The sequence below is a fragment of the Taudactylus pleione genome, unplaced genomic scaffold, assembly GCF_031769625.1.
Source record: "Taudactylus pleione unplaced genomic scaffold, aTauple2 ptg000106l, whole genome shotgun sequence".
NCBI lineage: Eukaryota > Metazoa > Chordata > Amphibia > Anura > Myobatrachidae > Taudactylus > Taudactylus pleione.
The window spans coordinates 1,221,435-1,240,415 of NW_028284508.1; the positions used below are offsets into that span (position 1 = coordinate 1,221,435).

Here is an 18,981-nt window from a genome sequence, read left to right on the forward strand (position 1 = left end):
CCTTGTGGCCGTGGTATCTCCCCAGCCAGGTAAGTATACTTGGGTACACATATAATCTTATAAAGGTAACTACCTATTATGTTAAACGCGAGTCACCAGGGAATCAAGCACATTAAGTCTTGATCGAGAGTTCTGGCTGAGTGTACTGTGAGATGGTTAAGTGGTCACATTGCCTGTGTCCACTAAAGGCGGCATATCCGATATTACGCCTGTACTATCCAAGGACAGAGAAGCAAATACTTATATACCAGGACCACCTCAATATGCCATTAAACATGCTGTAATAGCTGTAGCTCAATGCTGCTTACAATTATGTAGCTTATATAGGCATATTTGACACAGACATACAAAGTTACAGTGATACGTTACTCAACAATCTGCATAACTATTAGTGTAGAGCAGCCGTCTCCTTTCAATAACATTACCTGTCAGACAGGATCGGCATTCTCATGGTGGTGTGGCCGTAGGCCAAAACCCTGCAACAATCTTTACATATATACAAGTGCATACATTGCATTTAACAAACCTGTCCCAGGAAAAGAACCTGTGACAGAAATGCTCTGAAGCTGCAGTGCAAGCATGGTTTACACATACAGTTGTTAAGACTGTATAGATTTTTGCAGTCTGTGGGGCAGAGATTGTCTGTGTCCTTGGCAGCTGAGCCACTTAGCTCAGGTGTTTCTGCTAGTACAGAGAGCTTTAGTAAATAAAAACTCGGCAGCTGCTTAACTAAGTCATTAGGCAGCCTGCAACAACTGTTTACTGGGAGTGGGGGGGTTGTCTGAGCCCACTACCCAACAAGAACTACCTTGCATGCTAGTAATAAGCCCGGACAGCAGTACACTATACTGATAGTGTGTGCTAAAAGGCGGGTGTCCCACATGAGGGAGCGCGCCAATATAAAGAGGTAGCATAGCCTCTTTTTTAACATGACTTTTGGAATGGCCGGGATATGAGAGCCACGGCTGGAAACTCCCTCCGGTCCATTTGAGCGGGGTAGCGGAAGGGCCGCACAGACTCTAAGCCTTGCCGTGGTACTGAATAGCAGCTGACTGCGCTGGAGTGCAGTTCAGTGCTAACATGACCACTGATCGGCTGGGCGCGGTATCACAGTCCACATTTCTTCCCGCTGGCAATGGGTCGGCGTCCCCTGTATGACAGCGGCTACTGTGCTATTCCCCTGTACTGTAGCACTGATAAAAGGCACAGCTCACAACCTCCGGCTGTTAGCAAATTACTGTGTACAATCAGCAGCGCTTCTATAAGCCGCTCCTCCATCATGTACAAACACTGCCCCAATTATGTAAGTGCAAGGATGCTAAGGTATTAGCAGTGCTGGCGCTCCTGAAAAGGAGAGGTGGAAGATGGAGGCGTTGGAGTGGGGAAAGGGGGAAGAAACCGCAGTTTACTCCATATCAGTCCCCTGCTAGTCAGGGGAAAAGGCACACTTACCTTGCTGCTAGCGTCAGATCCTGCGGTGGGCAAAGTGACATTGATACAGCCTCTGTATTAGGCTGCAGCATGTCCTCCCTGAGCTGGTGTCAAGGTGCCTAGGACCCAGACACTCATTCTAAAATAACGGCGACGGGTCCCGCCTGATGCATTCATGTAGCAGGCTGACAGATGCTGACTTTTATTTATCAAATGAGTTGCAAAATGAATAGAACTTATAGTCAAGACATTGGCAAGGTTAGAAATAATGAATTTTATTTGAAATAATAATTTTGTCCTTCAAACTTTGCTTTCGTCAAAGAATGCTCCTTTTGCAGCAAATACAGCATTGCAGGCCTTTGGCATTCTAGCTGTTAATTTGTTGAGGTAATCTGAAGAAATTTCACCCCACGCTTCCTGAAGCACCTCCCACAAGTTGGATTGGCATGATGGTCACTTTGTGCGTACCATACGGTCAAGCTGCTCCCACAACAGCTCAATGGGGTTGAGATCTTGTGACTGCGCTGGCCACTCCATTACAGATAGAATACCAGCTGCCTGCTTCTTCACTAAATACTTCTTGCATAATTTGGAGGTGTGCTTTGGGTCATTGTCCTGTTGGAGGAGAAAATTGGCTCCAGTCAAGCGCTGTCCACAGGATATGGCATGGTGTTGCAAAATGGAGTGATAGCCTTCCTTATTCAAAATCCCTATTACCTTGTACAAATCTCCCACTTTACCAGCACGAAAGCAGCCCCAGACCATCACATTACCTCCACCATGCTTGACAGATGGCGTCAGGCACTCTTCCAGCATCTTTTCACTTGTTCTGTGTCTCACAAATGTTCTTCTGTGTGGTCCAAACACCTCAAACTTCAATTCATCTGTCCGTAACACTTATTTCCAATCTTCCTCTGTCCAATGTCTTGTGTTCTTTTGCCCATATTAATCTTTTCCTTTTATTGGCCAGTCTCAGACATGGCTTTTTCTTGGACACTCTGCCTAGAAGGCCAGCAACCCGGAGTCGCCTCTTCACTGTGGACGTTAACACTGGCGTTGTCTTGTCTTCTTGCACAGTTGTGCACCGGGGCCTCCCACTTCTCTTTCTACTCTGGTTAGAGCCTGTTTGTCCTGTTCTTTGAAGGGAGTAGCAGGGGCGTATCTACCCATATGCCAGGATGGCACTCGCCAGGGGCGCTGACCAAAGGGGGGGGCGCCGCCCGGCAGTGCCACCACTAGCAAAGGGGTGGACAAGTCCCTCGGCCCCACAAGTGTAGGGCAGACCGCAGTGAGAGCAGTCTGCCCTACACAGTTTACAAACAGCGGCGGCTGTGTGTTTGTAATAGCAGCAGAGTCTGCCTGACTCTCATTAGCTGATGCGTCGTCCGCGGAGGGAGCCGGCTGGAGCTCACTCATGAGCTCCGTGTTCCAGCTCCCCCCGCAGCTTGTGACGGGGGAGACGAAATACGTCATGACGTCTCTCCCATGCAGGAGAAGAGCGGGCCGGGACTCGGACAGCGGTGGTCGCGTCAGGAGCGGGGACCAGGTAAGTTGAATATTTTTTTTGTTCTTTGTGTGTGTGTGTGTGTAAGTCTGGTACTACAGGGGGGTGGGGGCACTGAAATAGGGGATGTCCGCTACGGCGGCACTTTATGGGGGGGTGCCCGCTACTGTATTGGGGTGGCCACTACTGGGGGCACTGTATGGGAGTGGCCACTACTGGGGGCACTGTAGAGGGGGTCTACAACTGGGAGCACTGTGTAGGGGACTACTACTGGGGGCACTCTTTGGGGGGGGCTACTACTGGGGGCAATGTATAGGGGGAACTACTACTGGGGGCAATGTATAGGGGGACCACTAGGTACTATTACTGGGGGCACTGTATAGGGGGGACTACTACTGGGTACTATTACTGGGGGCACTGTACAGGGGACTACTACTGGGGTCTACTACTGTTGGCGCTGTATAGGGGGGACTACTACTTGGGGCAATGCAGCACAGGGATTACTACTGGGGCCACTGCACAAGGGGGGTAGGGGGGCACCAGAACATTACATTGCCAGGGGCGCTTGGATCCCTAGATACACCCCTGGGGAGTAGTACATACCGTTGTAGAAAATGTTCAGTTTCTTGGCAATTTCTCGCATGGAATAGCCTTCATTTCTAAGAACAAGAAAAGACTGTCGAATTTCACATGAAAGTTCTTTTTTTCTGTCCATTTGGAGAGTATAATCGAATCCACAAATGTGATGCTCCAGATACTCAACTAGCTCAAAGGAATGTTATAGCTTCTCTAACAAGCAAACCCGTTTTCAGCTGTGCTAACATAATTGCTAACATAATTGCACAAGGGTTTTCAAATCATCCATTAGTCTTCTAACTCGCTAAGCAAACACAATGTACCATTAGAACACTGGAGTGATGGTTGCTGGAAATGGGCCTCTATACACCTATGTAGATATTCCTTTAAAAACCAGATGTTTGCAGCTAGTATAGTCATTTACCACATTAACAATGTATAGAGTGTATTTCTGATTAATTTAATGTTATCTTCATTGAAAAAAAAAAAAAAACACAGTGCCTCTCTTTCAAAAATAAGGAAATTTCCAGGTGACCCCAAACTTTTGAACGGTAGTGTATGTATATGTGTATATATATATATATATATATATATATTTTATTTTATTTTTTTTTGATTGCACATACGTGAAACAATTTAATATTGCACATTAGGGGCGTGGCCTAGCTGCTGAAAGTGAGGAAGCAGGAGACAGGAGCTCCTGCTTTTAAAAGCACAAATACAGTGCAAATCGGCTCCTTTTGGGGATACTATACAGCAGCCCTCTGCCCTGACATCCGCCTGTACCTCTGGACGTAGAGTGGCGTCTCTGGACCGCATCCCGACGCTCCCGCTTGCGGGGCCTACTATATTGCCAGAAGCCGCGGCCTCAATTTGCGGGACTCCCCGGTGGCCTCATACGAGGCGTTTCCGCGACCTCGCAGAAGATTTCAAGTGGGGTCATCTCTCTTCCCTACCTGCCGAGTGGCCTTCCCGGGTGCGATATCGGTGCTTCCCCGCACTGCTCCACGGCTGCCTGCTCACCTGTTAGGAGCCTTCCTGTTGCTGCTCCGTTGGCGGCCGCCATTTTGGAAGACGGGATCCGGTTCTGTGAGCGCTGCTCCCCACATCCCTCTCTGCTATACCCGCGGTGAGTGACCTGTCAGCTGGCCTGGGGTCTTTGCTCTCCCTCCTTTGCTGGGCTGGGTGCCTGAGAGCGGAGTGGTGCTCTTATAGTTCCTGAGGCATATGTAGCATTCTTTCTTCACTGACCACAGCTAAATTGGAACATTCATTTGTGTTTTTGCTCTCTCAACTCTCAATTCTGCATCCTCTGTTTTACATTTGAGTCTCCATCCTACTATCATTTTGCTGTGAATAACCATCAATACTCCTTTTTTTTTTATATTATTCTCCATTTTTGCTATATGGCTATGAGTGTATGAGATATCTAATGGTCTTCAACAGTGACATTCTACTGCCATCGTGTGGCTAATGTGATATATTGCTTCAAAAGGAATTTCCTATACTCCAATATCCCCACATGGAAGTGATAATTTTCTAATGTGAATATTTTCCCACCACCACCGCAACTACACACCACATAGCATATCCCCATTTCTCCAGAGATTACTTAGAAGCTGTTTTTTCAATTGGTCATATCCAGTAGACATGGGGCCTAAGAAGACTCCTAAACCAGCTAAAGGTATCCCTCCGGTGAGTTTTTTCAAGTCTGCATCTGCGACCCCCCCACTGCCGAAAGACTCCGTACAATCTCCACGACCGCGAATGCCACAAGATAAACCTGCTTCTTCCCCTTCAGCTTCATCCACACATGCTCCCTCAGATGATGCTTCTATGGACGAACCTATCACTGTGCGGCGCATGCTGCAGCTCTTAGGTGATCTTAAGAAAGATATCACAGCCGAATTATCTTCTACTGTTGGGGAATTGAAGCATGATGTTGCTGAACTAGGTGGTCGTACGGACCTTCTCGAAAATAAGATGGGAGAAGTAGTCGCCTCCCACAATGACTTAATATCCGCTCACGAAACTACCCAAGTGGAACTCTCTGCACTTCGGGACAAAATGGCTGACCTTGAAGACAGGGCTCGCAGAAATAATCTTAAAATCCGTGGAATTCCGGAGTCAATACAGTTTTCGGAGCTTCCCGAGTTTGCTGTGACCCTATTCCAGAAACTAATCCCAGACATGCCTTCTTCACAATTTCTTTTAGACCGTATCCATCGTCTCCCTAAAGCTCGCAATGCCCCTGATGCCTCTCCGCGAGACACTATTATGAGGATGCACTATTTCCACGTGAAGGAGCGTCTACTTCGAATATCTAGAGAGGCTGGGTCTTCCTCTGATGTATTGGGAAACTTACAAATTTTTGGTGATCTCTCCCCGACTACGTTAAATAAAAGACGATCGTTCTCGAGCATCACATCAGCTTTACGTCAAGCTCGAATACAATATAGATGGGGGTTTCCAACAAAACTCATTGTCACTTACGATGGATCTACAAAAGTACTATACTCCCCGGAAGACGGTATGAAGGCTCTGGACCTCTGGCGGATCCCATTCACTACGAAATCTACTGATCATATTCCTACAATCAGTTCTGATTGGCTCTTAGCAGGCAAAAACGGTTGACTTTTATGATCTGCATTCCTTTATCTTAATTTAGTCCTTGTGCCCATGTTTAGGATGTTTCCTGTATCGTGGTCGCTGGACACTTTGTTGAAGTTTTCTGGTTTAGGCAGTTTTTGAAACTCCAATTGTTTTTTCTATATGTTGCACAGTTATAGATTATGATAACTATCTTCTAAATTTTATTTATTTTCAATATTGATTGATGTAAGGTGTATATGCTTTAGTACCATTTTCTATGTCTATTATTGCTAAAAAAAAGTCTTATCTTTTTGTTTTTCCTTATATCTTTTAAGTGGTACTCGTTTTTTCAGATATATTTGGTGTGTGTTTGCTATGTTACTTTTGAGTGTTATTTGTTATTTTGTTCCCAGGTGGTGGGAAACGTGTCACTACCCCCGTGGTTCTACCATTTTCGCCACTCTGTTTAGTGGCCCCTGTGACTCCCGCCGTGGAGTCATTTCTATTCATGCTCTTTTCTATTTTCTTTTTTGTCCCAATTTACAGGCTCTATATTGCTTACCTTTTTTTGTATTATTATGCCAATGTTGATCAACCCAGGACAGATAGGATGTTCTTTCTCTGTTTACGCATGTCTTTAGATTTGTTAAAATGGTGAATCTTATGTCTATCAATGCTAAGGGTTTAAATTCCCCTCAGAAACGTAAGATTGCCCTCCGCTATTTTAGAACTCACAAAATGGATGTAATAGCGATTCAGGAAACCCATTTAGCTAAGGATGCCTCTCCCGCTTTTTCTGACCATCATTATCCATATGGATATTTTGCATCAGGTCCCACAAAGAAGAGGGGAGTGGCAATTCTTTTTCACCGCAACTGTAATTTTGTTTTAAAATCCCAAGTAGCAGACCCCTTGGGTAGATATCTTGTTTTGATGGGAGAGCTGGAGGGTAAAGCAGTTACTATAGCTTCTGTATATGCCCCAAATACTGGTCAACTGTCATTCATCAGGAAATTTTTCAGAATTACCCAGAGAGTGTGTTCGGGTCAGATTATCTTACTCGGCGATTTTAATTTAGTTCTAGACCCTTGTATGGATAAATCGAATAATATAGGAGGTGGCACCGCTACTGACCCTGCTGGTGTATCGGGGGCTTTTGGCCGGTCGATTCTGGAGTATGGTCTGTATGATGTCTGGCGGGCAATGCACCCTACGACCCGTGATTACACCTTTCTCTCTCGGGTTCATGGATCATATTCCAGGATCGACCTTGCTCTAATGGATAAATGGTCCCTCCAACAGATTAGAGGTGCAAATATTCTCCCTATCACATGGTCTGATCATGCCCCTTTGACAATTACGTGGGATTGTAGTGTATCTCTCCCCTCCAGTAGACCATGGAGGTTCAATAATTTTCTTTTATCCTCTACTGAGGGGAGGCAGGCCATTCAGTCTGCCCTATCAGAATACTTTCAACATAATAAACCCACGGATACTACTCCCTTTAATTTTTGGTGCGACTTTAAGGCAGTTCTTAGAGGATCAGTAATCCAAGTAGCATCTAGAATTAAGCGTCTAGAAGCTCAAAAACAAAAGGAAGTAGAAACTAGACTTCGGGACCTGGAAGACCAACATAAATCTGATCCTTCCAACTCTGTACTTTTCCAAAAAATCCTTAAAGTTAGAGGAGAATTAGAGATATACACTTTAAAAAAGATTAAATTCACAATTGATAGGATGAATCAAAGATTTTACGTGGATGGTAATAGAGCATCCCGACTTTTAGCCCGGAAGCTGAGAGGAAAAGTGGCTCGTGCTTCAGTTCGGAGTTTTGGAGCCAAATTGACCAACCCACTAGACATTTCTAATGCTTTTGCAGAGTATTACTCGCGTCTCTATAATTTGAAAGATGATGTACACACAGCTCAACCCACGTCAGAGACTATCTCTGCTTTTCTATCAGATCTTGCTCTGCCCTCCCTTACTGAACAGTCACTAGTTTCTTTAAATACCCCCTGGACAGAAGGAGAGCTGAAAAATGCCATCAAAGCCTTGAAACGTGATAAAGCACCTGGACCGGATGGCTTCTCTAACAATTTCTATATGGAATTTCAATCGGACCTTATTTCGGCGCAGATGGGGGTGTTTGAGGCGGGGACCAATTCAGGCTTATTTCCCCCTGAGATGCTTGAGGCTCGAATTATAACTATCCTTAAACCAGGCAAAGACCCCACCCATGCCCAAAATTATAGACCCATAGCTTTATTAAACACTGATATTAAATTATATGCGAAAATGGTAGCCAACAGACTAAATCCGTTACTCCCTGATTTGATTAACCCAGATCAGGTTGGTTTTGTGATGGGCCGACAAGCTCCAGATAACACACGAAGAGCCTTAAATGTCATTGAATATTTTTCACAGGTCGGGGACCCGCTTCTGGCACTTTCATTGGATGCCGAGAAAGCCTTTGATAGGCTGCACTGGGGTTTTGTGAAGGCTGTACTCTCCAAATTTGGTTTTACAGGATGGTTCTTAGATGCCATTCTTGCACTTTATAGTGCCCCTGGAGCACGTGTGTGTTGCAATGGTTTCTTATCTTCTTTGTTCCCTATAAGCAATGGTACCAGACAGGGCTGTCCTTTATCTCCCTTAATTTTTGTTCTAGCAATAGAACCTCTAGCAGAATATATCCGCACTTCCTCCCTTCTTCATGGCCCTTTTATAAACGGGTCACATCATAGAATTTGTCTTTTTGCGGACGATGTCCTTCTGTTTGTAACACATCCGGAAACCTCTCTTTCAAATTTACAACAGCTGCTTAATAGTTACTCTGCGGCCTCATATTATAAATTAAATACATCTAAAACGGAAGTATTAGCAATAAATGTCCCACCCCAGCTCCTGTACTCTCTTAAATCTCGTTATAATTACAATTGGCAAACACAGTCTCTCCGCTATCTCGGTATTTCTTTGTCAGCTAGAGAAGACACTCTCCTTGAATTTAATTATGGCCCCTTATTGAACCAATCTGTTATTTACACAAAAGATTGGATGAATCACGAGGTTTCCTGGATGGGCAGAATGTCGGCCGTCAAGATGACTCTTCTCCCCAAACTTATGTATTTATTTAGATCAATTCCCAGGACACTCCCTCTCTCATGGCTAAATAGATTTAATACAGTACTGAATAAATATATCTGGAATAATAAGAGAGCCAGGATTGCTAAGACATATCTGATGATGTCTAGATCATCAGGGGGTTTGACTTATCCCAATTTAGCTCTTTATCAAACAGCATGTCTGATCGATCAACTCAGTGACTGGTCAAATGTTCTCAATCCTAAACCTTGGGTTAAGTTGGAAAGTGATATGTTAGGCAAATTCCCCCTTGGTGATTTACTATGGGTTCCACCCAGCTCTAGAAAGTCCTTAAAAAATATGTCTAGAGCCACATTAGCTTCTTTAAAAGCGTGGGATAGTTTGTCTACCCTCCTACAATTTAACCTGCCATCTTTACATCTCTCTATTCAGGGCCTCTCACAATTAATTCCAAATTTAAATTTATCCTCTTGGCACCCCAAAGGTATTCGTACTCTTCATGATTTTTTTTATAAGTAACACTTTCCTTTTTTTTGCCCAATTACAAGCTAGGTTCTCTATCCCCTCTAGAGATTTTTACAAATTTCTTCAAATCAGACATTGGGTTCAATCTTTCTCACATTTAGTAGGGTTGACTGGTACAATCCCTTCTCATGTTTGTTCACGTATATTCTCAATTTCCCGTAAAAGGGGTATATCTTTCTGGTACTCTTTAATTCTAACAGCAGAAGAACCAGCTAAGATACCAGCTATTATTAAATGGGAAAATCATTTAAATATATGTTTAGACCCACATGTATGGTCCCAATTATTTTTTTCTATAGTCAAAATGTCTAGATGTATCTCTCATATTGAAATGTATATGAAACTATTTTATCGTATCTATTTGACCCCAGACAGATTACACAAAATTTGGCCTTCCCAATCTAGTTTATGTTGGCGTTCATGTGGTCAAACGGGTGAGATTCTCCATATTTTCTGGAGTTGCCCTGCTATGAGCCTTGATTCTGGTGGTTACTGGTTTGCGGCTGTCTTTGTCCCCAGCCACTGCTCTTTTACATATATTTCAGGAAGACGTTCCAGTTAACCATGGGTATTTTATCGGACATGTACTTATTGCTACTAGGGCAGCCATCGCTCAATTCTGGAAGCAAGATAAACCCCCCCCCTTTCCTTGATAAAGACTAAATTAAATCATAGTTTTTTGATGGAAACGCTGAATTGTCCATATTCTTCCTCTACTAATTCACCAATGATAAAATGGTTCAGTTGGCATGAGTTCAATATGGGGGGTCTATGCCTCCCAATAAACACAAATTGATACTCCAAGGTTCTGATATGTTCTCTATTTTGATTTGACTGCTGCAGTTATGGAGTGGTCTCTGTTATTAGTATACATTATCTACTACTTTTGAATGATATTTTATATTTGGTATAATATAATGTAATGTTTTATCTGTAATATTTTTTTTCTTTCTATTGTCTTATTTTAATGCCTGTATTCCCCATTCCTTTCTTTTTTTCTGTACCCCTCTTTTCTTTTTTCATTTGAAAAAAAAAATGTAACAAAATATTCAATAAAAATGAATGTTTAAAAAAAATATTGCACATTAAATATAAAATGTCACGTATAGTAATTAAGAATAGTGAAAATAAAATTACGTTTAATAACACACAGGATTGTATGTGGATTCACTGTCAGCAGATTTGCTGATGACAACATCAATAAAAAAGTTATAAAAATACTATAGCTGGAGATAGCTGCATATTTAATAGATAATTTACATGATACTAGTACTGTAGTATAATGTTTTGAACAAGTGACTTTGCTTCATTATGCTCAGAGATATAAAGATAAAGGTGCTTTAAATATATAAATCTATATTATTAATCCAAAGAAGCTGAAATTATTTAGAGTATCTTTGTTTAGTCTATTGGTGCGCACACACGGTACGATTAAAATGCATGATATGAACGATATCGATCATATCGTTATCGTTCATATCATGCATTATTTGTCCCCTTCCAACCCCAAAATGACCAGCGATGCGCAGGCACGGATGGACGATAATTGACCATCGCCTATGCATGCAGGCCAACCTGGTCGATATCGCCCTGGTTACATAGGTCGCTGGCCCGTCGTCGGTGGGTTGGTGGTATGCTGGATTATCGATATCGATCATCCAGCACACTGGGAAGGTGCAGGGCGATCAGTCAGTGATATCGTTATTGCTGACTGATCGTACAGTGTGTACGCACCATAAAACATAGGATCCTGAGGAGGGGGGAGACAGCGAAGTGACTGGTCTAAATATACTAGCAGTTAGAGGTCATTGAGAACACACAACCACAATACACACATGCAAACAGGGTTTACAGATGTAGTATGGCAGGGAAGACACTTACTTTACAAATATTTACACATTAATATACTTTTTCTGGGTAAGGTATTCCATGCTACATGTAAACATTTGTAGAGTCTTGCAAGAACACTGGGCCTCATTCAGAGCCGCTCGCAAGCGGCTCGTTGTTTATGGTCTGTGCATGTGCTGCATCCGGCGTGCGCATGCGTGAGCCCCGACGAGCGACTGAGCTTCAGTTGCTGCGGGGCTCGCTACAAGACGGGGCAGCTGTCGATGGTGAGTGACAGCTCAACCCATTTTGTAGGCGGGGAGTGGTAGGGCAAATGCAGGCGTTCCCAAAGGAACGCCTGGCGTTTGAGGGCGGATCCTACTGACATCACTAGTAATGTCAGTAGTGGACTTCCTGCTCTATTACAACTATTACATCGCAAGCCCGATGGTCGCGATAATCACAACGGAATCCAGGCCGCTCGCACAAACTGTGGGTGGTCACCCACAGCTTTGCGAGGGGCCAGGAGAAAAAAAAAAAAAAAAAACGCCCTGATTCAGAGCGAGGGGCTCTGAATCAGGCCCACTATGTTAATTCTATGAACATGTTAATTAGAGCAATTTATTTCCTTGTCAAATACATTTAAATTTGTCATTAAAACACCCAGCAAGTACAACAACTCAACAAAGTCCAGGTCTACAAATTTTTTTGTAGAATATTAGCATTTAATGTTAAAGAACACATACAGATGTGTCTTAAAGGCCATACGGCGCATAATGTCTTTTTCGGCCATTAATGCGTCTAAATTGCAATCTAATGCTACAAACCATTTGAGAGACTGCACTAATTAATTTGATGTGCAACATTTGTGTACATCTGGGTCTGTATACAAAGCACAACGGTACTCGGAGTGAAAAAAAAAAACAAACCCAGCAGCTGCTGCATTGTAACACTTCGTGTATAGCTTCAGACTCAGTTGCATACAACAGTTACAGTCTTGTGTAGTGGTTTGTCTCATCCGATTGCGACTAATGGCCGTATTCATTTTCGCCTGTTTTGAGTTTCCTCCGTATTCAATTTGGAAGATTTATCACCTAGGTGGAAAGTGAATGCAGTGTAATAGGCGAAAAAGTTTAGCCTATGAATAGCAGGTGGATAAAAGTGCAGAATTGCGGTTTCGGGGTACAACATTGCGGGAACCCCCGTGCAGCCTTAAGACAGTCTCCTAAAGGTAAACTGCGTCAAAAAAAGTTTAAAATTATTCGGGACACCCCAAAAAATTTATGTTTAATTTCGGGAGTAAAAAAAAAAAGGGAACAAAGTGCCAAACTATCGAAATTAATTCAGGTCGGGTCCCCATGTATGCGGCAAGTGTTTTCTTCATTGCGTGGACAAGCGGCAGGTGCAATTTTGCAGATTTGTAAAAATAGCTTTAGGGACTTAAAAAAATGCTTACCCCCATTTCATGTAACCCAAATTTGATAATTATTTTTTTGGGGGAAAATAACTATTCCTAAGTGCTATTCTTTATCACTTCTTCATAGCCGCAAAATTGCACCTTGCGCGGCTATTACAAACCCTGACTTCCTTCTGCAGGCAAAAATGAGGGTACCCATAGTGATCCCCCATGTCTGGACATCTTTAAGGGGGTCCCAGGCATATCTCCCTATACCACACCAGGATTGGACAACTGAATCACATGGCCGGAGGCAAGATGGCGGCGCCCATGCCGGGCGGAACGGAAACACCAGGCCTCACCAGCCCAGAGTGACAATGTGCCCGCACAGAATCATGCGCAGCCAATGCCCCTGCCAAACACCAGTGCCAGATGCCACAGTGACCTCACAGGTATTACCCGCCGACCACCATGCCGAAAAACCTTGGTCGTGACATCCCCGAGGTCTGGACATCTTTAGGGGGGGGTCCTACAATTATTTCCCGAAAATTCACGTATTTTTTCACCAATCCAAGTTTCGCCTGTTCCCGATTTCGCCTACTGTGGAATTGAATATGGGGAATAGCGGGCACGCGCGCAATACTTTTCCGCCTGGAAAACAGGCGAAGGAGGCGAAAAGTCCAGCAGGCGAAAAGTCTGCACTTTTTGCCTCAAATTGAATACGGGTCTAAGACAGATTTTTGGGTGAAAAAGATGCTGTGAGCAAGCCAAGTCGCACGGGATCTGATGTGCTGTGAAGGGCTGTTTGGCGCAACAGTACAGTGTATGAGAACACATCTGCAAGAGTGTATGAGGACACATCTGTAAGTTGTTCATTCCCTGTCAGTAATTGTATGTACAGTAAGTTTATTCCATGTTTATCTGTGTGCATAGCATGCTCAATGAATATAAATTAATTGCATGTGATTACATTAATCAGTTACTCCATTGTTAGCATGTTCCATGTCGTAAATATGTATGACTTCATTTCAAGCCTGGCAAGGGGTTCTGTGTATAACACAGGTGACAGCAATTATAAATTAGGTGGGAGGTCCAGGAGCAGAGCATTTTGTACCTGATGGAAAGAGTCATGTTAGAGGGTAGGTTAATGGTGACATGTATGACCACATACTGGGTTTTTTGTCATTCTATCACAAATCCTATCCGTAACCCTAATCCTCATGGAAAGGTCAGCATTTCCGTAAATGTCATCATTTTTAAGGAGTCCACATATATGTTGTCGCCATCATCATCTACTCTTGACATGTTAAATGGCAAAACAGTGACTGCATACCCTGGAAAGGTCAGTAACGGCCAAACAATACTTGCAGTTAATTTATTTCATGTATGAGATCATAAATAGCTTGTTCATACTAACGTGTAACATGCATCGTAAATGGATTAAAAACATAATACATTGGAACTGAAATAAAATAAATCACATTACAGAATTATAATCATTTATATTATAAAACATTTTCTATCCATTTTGTTGGATCATTCTTGTTTTCACTTTAGAGACTATTACTATTTTTATTTTCAAGTAAGTTAATTATTTAATAATAGGTTTATTACTCCTCACCTCTTAAAATCCCACTGGCGGCTCCAGGAATACCAGAAATTTCACTGACATTGTTATGAAGAAAATATTCATCACACGAGCTACTGGAAAAATTTGATGACCCACAGAAAAGTACTGACAAATTTGTAGCAACCGTCAGATTATCTATAGTTGTTGTCTTGGCACATATGTCAAATTGGTCTCTAGAAAGGGTTCTGTTGCCTAGCACACAAATTCTAACAAAAGAGAATTATCATCATTAGTATCTAATAAATTTTTTTTAAATCATTAGGATATTCATTAATTACCATTTAAAGTACATAGTCACTTCCCATAAAGTAAAGCCATTCATGATGCAAAGACCACACAAACATTTTCACATAAGGTGGTTTTCATGTGTAGCTTTTCTATAAAGAAATTCTCGCTCTCTGAGTCACTCTCCTAATGTCATAATTCTATGTCCCAAAGTAAATAGCTTACTGCACGGATACTCTGAACTAAGTGACATTACAGTAGGCCTCATTTAGATATGGATTACATACATTATCCAATTTTTGTGAGTCTGCGCATGCACACGACCAGCTCTATGCATGTGAAGAATGAATCCTGCGTCTTGGCATACAGTAACCCCCAGACACGTTTGGGGGTGAGGAAAGGGTGAAGCTGGCCTGCCTTCCCAGACGTATCGCCTGTTTCCTGGTAGTGTCGAGGTCAGGGTCTGCTTTGGTGGATGCAGATTTCCTGGCCCTGCAAGTAAACATGAGGTGGCCAGTCCGAGTAAGCTTCAGTTTATTCAGATGAGCGACGCAGGAAACATCGCGAATGATGGTTGCAATGTTGATATGATGCTGCATATATCGGACGCAGCACTCGGATCTGTAATGTCAGCTGGAGGGGTCTTTTTCCCTCAAATGCCACCTGCAGGCATTAGCATATTAGCTGTATGGTATAGCACAGTGGCTTCCCTGCGGTAGTGCTATATCATACATATCTGAATCAGGCCCATTGGCAGAATCCCATAGTGATGGATGGAAGGGGATGTATTACAAATGTGGTCCTGCATAGCCGTAGTAATCAACATAGGAGGATTAGGTTATTAGGAAGCATTTCTGAGGGTACAATCCCCACTGTTATCTCATGTCTAATCTGCATGATTCGGGGATGACAATGTGTTAAATACTGAACATACTGAAGCCTCTATCATTTTTATGATTCGGACACTGGGCTACTGTATCATCACATGCTGACTGGAGGTGAGACAAACATTTCATCAGATTCTTACCCTTGTCATAATTTTTTTCATCTTTAACCTGCTACCTCGCGGCACACGACCGTGGAAATGGCAGGAAAATCTTGCCAATACTATATCACATTTAAGTAAAAATCGTCACTAGCATATCTCTACTATTGCCACCCACATCTCTCTCCCATTGCCACCCTTTCACTGTCCTCTTAGCTCTCTCTTATACCCCTTTCAGACATACAACCCGGGAAATTTCCTGCTCAGATCCGGGAATTCCTCTTGTGCAAACACTACAGCGTCTGCCAGGGAAATTCCCAGGTAGACCCCTTTCAGACATAAGCAGGGTTTATTTAGTTTTTAATATTGCCTGCCTCTCCTCTGCCCTTCCTAGCCTATCCCCTCTCCGGCTGCCGCTGATGATGTCATCATCATGCAGCAGGCAGCCGACCAATCACTACAGGCATTTTATTATTATTAAATTATTTAAATGTGCCCTGGTGGTCCAGCGGGAGTGCGGGCGGCCCGCTGTGGCAGAGACCCTCCGGCGGGTGTCCCCGGTGTCCGGCGCTGGGGGTGGTGAGCAGCAGTGCTGAGCGTTCTATAGAACACTCTGCGCTGCCAACTCAAAGCAGCAGTGCTGAACGTCCGCACTGCCAACTCAAAGCAGCAGCGCCTGGCGTCCGATAGGATGCTCTGCACTGCCAACTCAAAGCAGCAGCGCCTGGCATCCTATAGGATGCTCTGCACTGCCAACTCAAAGCAGCAGTGCCTGGCGTCCTATAGGATGCTCTGCACTGCCAACTCAAAGCAGCAGCGCCTGGCGTCCTATAGGACGCTCTGCACTGCCAAATCAGTGTAAAAACGGCTTGGTACAGCCCGGGAGTAGTAAATTCCCGGGTAGCAACATTCAGATATAAGCAGGGTAATTTCCCGGGACTTAAGTCCCAGGAAATTCCCTGGTCGATTGAAGGGTCGGTACCTTTCAGACATACGCGGCAACCCGGGAATTTGGCTGAGGCAGGCCAAATTCCCAGGATTCTCGGCATGTCTGAAAGGGGTATTATTGTTATGCCTACCACCCTCATGTCTCTCAAAGCTACCTTCACTACCCCCTCTCGCTATCATTACTACTTTCAGGCACAAATGCTGCACATATATGTATTATAAAAGGGGAATATGGGAATTTATTGTTTGAGGTATATGATCATACCTCAATGTGTGTCTGCTGGAGTCAATGCTTAGGGCCGTATTCAATTAGCGGCGAAAAGCCATTTTTGTTGCGACTTTTCGCCAGTGCGAAAACGCAATGCAATGTACTTGGCAGAAAAGTTTTGCCTAGGAATAGCTGCCGGAAAAAAAGTGCAGAATTGCGGTTTTGGGATGCAAAGGTGGAGAAACCTCCCTGCACTCTTAGGAGAGGTCCCCAAAGGTAAACTGCGTCAAAAAAATCCAAAATAGAAACAAAGAACATACCAAAAAATAACTTTGAAAAAGGGGGCGAAAAAGTTCAAAGTTGGGGTACAAACTTAAAAACTAGCGCAATAGACTTTGGGGGGTCTGCAAGTATGGGAGAGGTGTTTTTTTGTTTGCAGGTTCTTGCTGAAGGTGCGTTCTTAAGACCTCACTTTAGCAATTTTTAACCATGCTTGCACCCATTTTCATGTACCCCAAATTTGCTGGGACTACTTATTTTTGCCAAAAAAACCTGCAAAATGCTATTCTTCACCACTTGTGCAAAGACGCAAAATAGCACCAATTGAGAGCATTTAAGCACCCCAAATACCTCCAGCAGGGCTATTCGGGGGTATCCATAGTGATCCCCCATGTCAGTGCATCTTTTGGGGGGTGTCAGGCTGATTTCCCCATATCTGCCAGCACTTTTCACCTGTTTGAGTTTCGCCTTGATGGTTTTTCGTATCCTTTGGAATTGAATACGGGGATAAGCGGAGACGCGCGCGATACTTTTTTGCATGCAAAACCAGCGATGTCATCGAAAAGTCCGGCATGCGAAAAGTACAGGACTTTCGCTTCTAATTGAATATGACCCTTAGTGTTTTTTTTAAATGGGGTAAAGAGACCTGGGAGTTCTGTTAAGTTGAGGTCTCTATGCTTTAACAAGGGCTATATATCTCCCTCCATTAGACGGTCTTTGGTGAATAGCTGTCATGATATATCATGTTTGCTTACATTCCACAGTATTTAGCTGGTAGAATGCATCCGTACTAAGCTTTAGCAGCAACGCATACTGAGCAGTGGCAAACACAGGTTTACAAATGCTTAATTTTAGAGCGAGTGTTTTCAGTCAATGAAGGGGGCACAATTAGTACTTAACCAGCTTTATTAAGCGTCATACAAAGTGTACTGTGTGTAATAATTCCAGCATATACAGGACCAGTGATCACAGTAACCCATTATATGTGTCATACAAAGTGTATTGTGTGTCATAATTCCAGCATATACAGGACCAGTGATCACAGTAAGCCATTAGATGCGGCAGTAGGGCCATCCTGCCTAAATTGAATGTATTTATTTTAGATGTTGGCACTATTCCAGACTATCTGAGCAAGTCTGGGAGCCTGGAGGAGCAGCAGAAGAACCTAGCACTGATCTGGACATATATGTACATATTGGGCTCTATAGCAGTGCATCTCTAACAGCGCATGTTTTTCATATCTCCTAGTTGGTGCACGGGTTATTTATTACTGGCTGATACATGTTATAAGATCCACAGGTGGTACTAATTATTTCATTTGTGATACTGAGAAGAACATGCAGCACTAGTAACATTCTATTCTATTACTATTTCTATTGTGGTCATGGTGTGGGCTAGGGAGGGGGGTTTCCATACAGACGGAAACCCACCCTGCGTTTGCCTATGCTGAGCATAGGCGCGGATTGGCTGTTTTGGCCGGTCACGTGGTAATGCGCTCCATAGGTGGAACGCATTAACAGGAAGAAGCAGCGGTGATCCGCTGGATTAAGGGAACTAAGGACGTTCAAGAACCCTTGGTAACATGGTTGCGGTTAGATGCCCTTCACCAAATGGGCCATGACGTCATCAGTTACTATACACATGGAGAATATAGTGGGAGTAGTAACCTGTAGCGAGCCGCCATGCCCGAAGTGTGCAAGGTACTGCAAGGGTACAAAGCTCTACTAATGGTGGCCAGATGAGTAATTTGAGA

General features: G+C 43.5%; 1 protein-coding gene across 3 annotated transcripts in view; it reads right to left on the reverse strand.

The window, feature by feature from the left end:
* SLC12A4 (solute carrier family 12 member 4) overlaps window positions 1–18,981 on the reverse strand; it is a 307,394-nt gene that overhangs the window by 121,685 nt on the left and 166,728 nt on the right. For all 3 annotated transcript variants that reach the window (XM_088470905.1, XM_088470906.1, XM_088470907.1), the window contains one exon: window positions 14,575–14,789. In XM_088470905.1, coding sequence (XP_088327031.1) covers window positions 14,575–14,789 — 215 coding nt within the window. The remainder of the gene's footprint in view (window positions 1–14,574; window positions 14,790–18,981) is intronic.